This window comes from Penaeus monodon, chromosome 7, assembly GCF_015228065.2.
Source record: "Penaeus monodon isolate SGIC_2016 chromosome 7, NSTDA_Pmon_1, whole genome shotgun sequence".
NCBI classification, from domain to species: domain Eukaryota; kingdom Metazoa; phylum Arthropoda; class Malacostraca; order Decapoda; family Penaeidae; genus Penaeus; species Penaeus monodon.
Window position 1 is genome coordinate 8,716,151 of NC_051392.1, and position 7,500 is coordinate 8,723,650.

The following is a 7,500-nucleotide window of genomic DNA, read 5'->3' on the forward strand; positions in this document are numbered from 1 at the left end:
CTTGTTGCCGCTGTTGTAAGGAAAGAGATGAAAAGAATTCACAAAATTAGTGCACAATTTCATACGAAACATCAGAAATATATATCAGATAAGTCCTTACCGAAGCTCAAGCAAGCAGCTGGCAGATAGTAGTTTTACCCAGTTGGTCAAAGCGACATCAATACCTCAGGTAAAACTTTTATGTAGACGAAATTAAGGGAATTGATTACATATGTATATATAAATCGTATGGTATATTACAACACACACACACACACACACACACACACACACACACACACACACACACACACACACACACACACACGCACACATAACACACACACATAATACACACACACACACACACACACACACACATCGTATGGTATATTACAACACACACACACACGCACACACACACACACACACACACACACACACACACACGCACACACGCATATATATATATATATATATATATATATATATATATATATATATAATCATTATCATTATTATTAAATCATTACCCTCTATTATTGTTACTGCCACTACTTCTGAAGTTAATGTACTATCACTTGCGAATTTAGATTTTTTTTTACATAGGAGGAAGAAGAAGCCATAGGGAAAAGATGCATAAAAGTTAAAGTTATGCATATAACAAGTAATGATCATATATATTTATAACTTGAAGACACCATTCTATTAATATATGGCTTAGTTGAGTTTGAGCAGCTTGTGGACACAATTTGGGAGCTAAAAAGTCTCCCGGGCAACTGGCTGGGGCAGGTGTCCTACCAGAAGGGGGCACCTCCCCCCTACCCCACAGGGAGATCCGCCTCTAACCAGAACATGTTCCTCTTTTGCGCTGCATTTCCTAGATGATAGAGATTACGGTCAAAATCATCGGTTTGCACATTTTGTCTGTCGCGGTCTTTATAGTTCAATAAGTCGGTTTTCAATAATTTCGTCTGCATGCCCAACTTTCGGGTCAAGAGGCAACTGGTGCCGATTTCTGTCTCCTCGCATGGCATTAATCATCCCTGTAATGTGCCTCTATCCCAGAAACCGGTTAGATAAAATCGCCTGTGGATTGAAAGTAGAAGGAAAGAGGCATTGGAATAATAATTCTAAAATCCAGGAAATAAAGGGATAGCGAGCCGATGCCCCCAAGAGCCTCGATCCTGAAGCGCCGTCATCATCAGCTGAACCTCAACCGAGCCTCGTTATAATATTCCCGTGGATGTCCTTTGATGAGGCTTTATCTCGAGTAATTTCCGGAGAATAAGTGTCATCATTTTGTCTGTTCAGCCATGAACTTGTTGAAAAATATAGTTAATCTACGGGGATGGAAGCCCAGGAGAGCAGGTACTGTATTCGAGAAAGTTTGTGTAACAGTTTTCTCTAAAGTAATTCCGACGAGATATTTTAAACAGCGTGCAATAACAGCGTTAAATTCTATTACTTGTTTAATAAGGTAGAGGATAATACTAACATATATTAGATATTGAGGTAAGTTGTGAAACTTTTGAAGGGAAGCATACATTGTTTACATTTATATTTGTTTACTTTTCCTGTGTGTTACTTGTAACCAAAATTATGATTTGTGGTATTAGATTTATGTTATTAACATTCTGTGGTATTATTTAAGAAACGCGATTCTAATTAAGAAGAACACTGAGACTATTCATCTGGTTTTCTTTATTTGATTATATTTCTGTTCAGTCTAGGAACATTCACATTGCTGCACTAATCTCAGAAATATGTTTAAAGAAAAAAAAAAAAGGTAAATTATTAATAGTCACAATTGAGGAATAGATGAATATTGTCATTATCATAGTTTCATCAATTCATGAAGTGTCCTTGAATATTTTACACTCCTCTCAATATTATGGTTACTGAAAGCATAGATTAACTTTATAGTTAACTGACTTTACTTTTCTTTCTTGATGTTTGGTCACTAACTTGATTACTTTCCACAGATGTTACTTAATTGCATATTTCTGGTACATATTTCTGATGTGTAATTTTTGTATATAGTCACTATGCTCTTTTATGTCTAGGGTGCTTGTACAACAGCCAGAGAGCTATGAGTGCTACAGAACCAGCACATCTGGAACCAGCCAATTTCAAGCCACAGAAAGTACTGATTCTCACCAAATTGTCAAGATATGAGTTTGAAAAGCGTCGTCACCCGGAGTTGACTGAGAGACAACTAGAGAGGTGCCTTAGAAACAGAGGTTCAGACTACAATATGTTACTCTACCACCACTACATCCACAAGGTGAGGGTGTTCTTCACCATAACTCAGTTACCTTGATACCATATTACAGATTTTAGTTTTGTGTCAAGATTATTGCATTTTGTTATTGGTAATTGTTGAAAATAGGATTACATCAAGCAACCACCATGAGCTCTATGTTTTGTGCTCTGTTAAAGGCCAATCAATTACAGATAATCTGCCAGTGTAAAACCTGGATTGTTCTTTTTTATTATGAGGATATTTTAAGGGCAGTATTCAGGATCTGTCTTCCCAGAATATTTGTGGCACAGGTTTTATAGGCTTCCATTGTGGGGATCATTTGAGTCACTGTGAGTGTCTTTTCTAATATTTGGTTGAGCAGTTATCTTTGATTTAGCTAGTTTAAATCTATTATAAAGGAGTGAATGTCATATCTGTTCATTTACAAGATTGTATACTATATTTCTGTCACAGCCATATTCTAAACAGTTATTTGTTATATAGTCTCATGTTTATTAAACATAATATAGAACAATTTGCTATTCTCATTCATTTATACCAAATACTAATGAATCAACATCTTTACAGGGTGTTGAGAATACAGTAAACAGTGTCTTCAGAGCAGCTGGCATTGAAACCAAAGTGGTGTATCGATTTGATTACTCAGACCCCAACATCGAATGGGCAGATGCCATAGTGACTACAGGAGGCGATGGAACCTTCCTTCTTGCAGCATCTGGTGTTCTAGAGAGAAACAAACCTCTAATAGGGTTCAATTCTGATCCCATGAGATCAAAAGGACAGCTGTGTCTCCCACAGAAGTACTCAGTGGATGTGAAGGAGGCAATTGATAAACTATTAAAGGTAGTTTTGGTGACAGATATCTTCAAAATATTCTAATGAAAATTTATCCTTTAGAGGAGGAATTTGGAAAGAAAATCAGAATTGTTTTCTAACCTATTATTAGTGACTTATCTAAACCAGGAATATTATATAGTACTAAAAGTATATGTTCTTCTTTATGTTTGTTATAGAAAGTGTCTAATACTTGGTGCTTTACAGGGAAAGTTTCGCTGGACCTTCAGAAGCAGAATTCGTGTGACACTTATTGGGGAAAATATCTTTAGACCACCAGTTGAATTGCATGACCAGCAGTTGTTACATCCTGAGTACAGGTACATCAGCACAGACCGTTAAGTTATAAAGACTGTATAAAAATGTTGTAAAAAACAAGCCATTATTCAAATGTAAAAAAACAGAAACCTATTTCATAATTGCACTAACATACTTCTTGTGCAGATACCTAGACATGGACTTGCAGTTACGTACGCTGAAGGAAAATACACCATCAACAGATGAGTCTGGATTACCTAGAAGAGTACTACCCGTCCTTGCCCTTAATGAGGTTGGTTGACTCCTAGAGGATGATGCCCACAGTTGGCTTTGCTTAAACACTTAAGGTACTGAAGGATCTGATGAGTTGCCCAGGACACGAGGAGTGTGCTGTGTTATGTAATGTCAGCATTTCATGTATAACATTTATGCTTGTGTTTCTCATGCAGTCTGGTATTGTGTAGCATGAATGCTGTCCAATATCCTTTAATTGGCAGATTAATTAGTGGTTGTATCTTCAAATTTTGTAATACAAAATTGCCACCAATACCTTATGTGACAGGCTCATATGACATTTTGTTTTATATTTGTGTTTTTACAGATAAGATAAACTGACTAAAAGTTTTCCAGTAATCTTACATGTTTCATAAAGGAATTTAGGAAACCCATGTCAGTAGTATCCTTTGCTTGGCATAGGTGAGCTTTTTTTTTTCTTTCTTTCTTTTCTTTTCTTTTTTTCATTAGTCATGATATTGCTAACTTTCTGTCCAATTCCTATTCTTTGAGAGTGACAGATATTCCTCCATCTAACCCAGGTTTTCATTGGCGAATGTGTGTCAGCCAGAGTGTCGTATTTGGAGTTGAGTTTTGATCGTAACAAGGGGATCAAACAGAAGTGTTCAGGACTCATCGCCAGCACAGGTGAGTGTCCGTGTCTAGAGACCACTTGCTCTTGAGGTTCTCAAGAACATAGGGTCATAGTGATTTTGAAGTAGCATTTGTTCACTGATGAAGCCTTTCAACTCTGGTTTCCTGTATGTAAAGTTTTATGTTTTAAGGATACAGTCTTTATGATAAGTAAAAGAGGAAAGGTTCAGTAGTAGAAAATGTTATTTCTTAATTACATAAACTGTGTCTTAATGTCTGTAGTAGAGCATTTTGGTTATGTTGCATGACAATACTAGTGGATCTTTCTCAGTATGATAATAATCTGATTCAGACATTCCACATCATGGTGCTTCTGATAATAAGCTAATAGTTTGATAAATAAATTCACCAACAAATTGATTTAATAGCATCCTTAAAAATATATTTAATTAATTTGATGATGTAAGAAAGTGTTACTATCATGATTTTTGTTATTTTTTGTTACTACCATGTTCTCACCCACAACTCTCATCATCATCATCATTTCTAGCAAAAGTACCAATATCATGACTTGTAAAATGTAAAATTTAACATACAAGCTATTATGCTTCTGTATTACAAGTTTGTAAAGATTGCTATCAGTAAAAATGTGGCTTTCCCTGCTGAAGTAAGGTTTAAAATAAAGAAAACTGATGGATACTGGATGCTTATAGTTGCCAAGAATGAAAATGCAAGTGGAAAAGAGGCAAGCTTCACCATGTCCTGGAAGTGAGAAAGCATCAGTTTAACTTGAGCAATTGTTTTTGTTTCATGGAGGGCATCACTTCCATCTTCATGACCTTGCCAACCACCTCCAGCACTGTCTGCTGCTGTATCAACACCATCTTTATCACTTTCTTTATCATTTCCTCATTTACCACCACCCCACCAGCACCACACTTGTCAGTTTCCTCCTTTTCCTCCTCACCATCCTACTCATGTTCCTCTTCCTCCTTCCTCTTCCTCTTCCTCTTCCTCTTCTTCTTCTTCTTCTTCTTCTTCTTCTTCTTCTTCTTCTTCTTCTTCTTCTTCTTCTTCTTCTTCTTCTTCTTCTTCTTCCTCTTCCTCTTCCTCTTCCTCTTCCTCTTGCTCTTCCTCTTCCTCTTCCTCTTCCTCTTCCTCTTCCTCTTTCCTCTTCCTCTTCCTCTTCCTCTTCCTCTTCCTCTTCCTCTCCTCCTCCTCCTCCTCCTCCTCCAACTTTCTTTCATTTTCTTTCTTTCCATTTGTATTTTACTGCATGCAGATTCTAAGTCCAAGTTTTTGTAGGTACATTATGGCAGGGAGATACTTATGGCGACACCAGTAAGAGTTTCTGGAGCAAAGATTTGTGTGTGTGTGTGAGAGTTGACTTTTAGCTTTGGCTTTTATGGGCTATTTTGGCCATTATTTGCATGTGTATTCTGTTCTATGGTCTCTGAGGCAAAGAAAGAAAGAAAGAAAGAAAAAATGAATTTGGAGCAGTAAATCTTGAATAGACCAATGGATTGGATTAATTTTACATGTCAAGTTTGACTTTTATTATAATACACCAGTTTTTGGATGAGTTATGGCCATTTTTAAACTTAAAGTTGTGTAAGAGTTCATGGAACAGACAGTTAATGCAGCTGTTTGCTGTTGATGTTGCTGATGTTTGAAAAGTTATCTTTTGGTAAGATTGCAGTAATGAAGCAGAGTTGATAATTTGAGAATTAAAAGAATGTGTTGCTATGTTACTACTCCCTAACATACTTGTCAAATGTTTTAGCTTTGATGTAGTATGTACATTTGTAATAACTAGTTGCTTTTGTATGTTTTATTTATAACAAATATAAACAACAGTGGTTAAATCCTCATGAATAAATTCTAGGAAAAATGCTCATTTTAGTTATTGGTGGAAGATTTTCATTGTATTGTTTTTTCTCTCTCCACTTCTTTTTGTTCCTCTTCATTTTGGTTCCCATTCCTCTTCCACTGTTAAATATGTTCTGATGGAAATGAGTTATTAAGCAGTGCTTATCTTGTGCACTCTCTGCTTGATGTGTGGTGCGTGTTTTATTGACTTTCAAATCAAGGTTGATAACATGAAGTAATTTCATTTCCAATTCATGAATCTATAATAGTTAAATTGCTAGAGTAAGTGTATTTTAACCCCATTCTATTTGAAACTTTGATTGTAGAATACACTTTTTGGCATTTCCATATGAGACTTATAATTTTGCTTCCTTCAAAATCTTATGCAGGGACGGGCTCAACCTCATGGACTTATAATGTGAACAAGTTAACAGAACAGAATATGGAAGAAATCCTGACTATTGTGAAGGAGGAGACAGGCTTTGCCATCCGCGATTCAGATACCTTATTTGTACGGAAGATTACTAATAAGTTTAATGAGATGCTAATCACAAATCCAGGTGAGTTATGTGTATCAGTAGGATTTTTCTTTCTGCTAATATTCAGTATTAATATCAAAATAGTTTTTATTAATATGTTTGTATGAGTTGATACAGTATTATTCAGAGTTTCTAGTTTCTGCTTTGTCACTTACACATTTGCCCATTCTGCAGAGGAGCCACGTATGGTGTACACTATAAGAGATCAATTGGTCTCTTCACCCATGAGAAGTGAATGCGTCAAGCCTCGGGGATTTGCTAGGTCAATAGGCGTAAAGTCTCGCTGCTTTGATGCTTCTTTGGTGATTGATGGGGGTCTGTCCTTCACCTTCAATGACGGAACACGAGCCCTTCTGGAGATTCATGATGTGGATGCTCTCCGGACAGTGACCCTGCACGAGGATCCAACAGAAGTTTCCTTCAAGCACTGAAAGAAATTGCTGAAGAAATGTTTCGTAATTTACAAACCGAAGACAAGAAATGTTTTTGGTATTAACAAGGAAAAATAACAGAATTTTTAAGATTAACTTGATATATGGTGCTCATTGTCTAGTCATACTGGGACAGAGTAAGTGTTTATGCCCTGGACATAGACATTTTGACATAAGCTTAGTACAAGTTATGTTCAGTGTCAGATAAAAGGAGTATTATTCAATAAAATGGAACATGGAAATATCTTGCTGTTAGTGAATACAGGAGCTTGTAATGAGGGCGAAATATGTAGATAGATTTAAGTCAGGGTTGTATATAAATATCTCTGTGATTATTAAACTCTCACTTAGACATTGTCACAAATGATAAGCACCTTATTTGGTTATTGAGCAATAGTTGAGAGCTGTTTCATAGCAGCATTATGCTTTGTGTAATAGGTAATTTGGTTCATATGTA

At 36.2% G+C, this 7,500-nt stretch overlaps 1 protein-coding gene across 1 annotated transcript in view; it reads left to right on the forward strand.

The window, feature by feature from the left end:
* The first annotated feature begins 1,162 nt into the window (after positions 1 to 1,162).
* Positions 1,163 to 7,500, forward strand: part of LOC119575047 (NAD kinase 2, mitochondrial-like) — a 7,107-nt gene continuing 769 nt past the window's right edge. Inside the window, exons 1-8 of the mRNA XM_037922419.1 lie at positions 1,163 to 1,350; positions 2,046 to 2,266; positions 2,813 to 3,088; positions 3,287 to 3,399; positions 3,524 to 3,629; positions 4,153 to 4,258; positions 6,463 to 6,633; positions 6,787 to 7,500. The exon at positions 6,787 to 7,500 is cut by the window's right edge and continues 769 nt beyond it. Of these exons, the coding sequence (XP_037778347.1) occupies positions 1,296 to 1,350; positions 2,046 to 2,266; positions 2,813 to 3,088; positions 3,287 to 3,399; positions 3,524 to 3,629; positions 4,153 to 4,258; positions 6,463 to 6,633; positions 6,787 to 7,043 (1,305 nt within the window). The 5' untranslated portion in view covers positions 1,163 to 1,295 and the 3' untranslated portion in view covers positions 7,044 to 7,500. The remainder of the gene's footprint in view (positions 1,351 to 2,045; positions 2,267 to 2,812; positions 3,089 to 3,286; positions 3,400 to 3,523; positions 3,630 to 4,152; positions 4,259 to 6,462; positions 6,634 to 6,786) is intronic.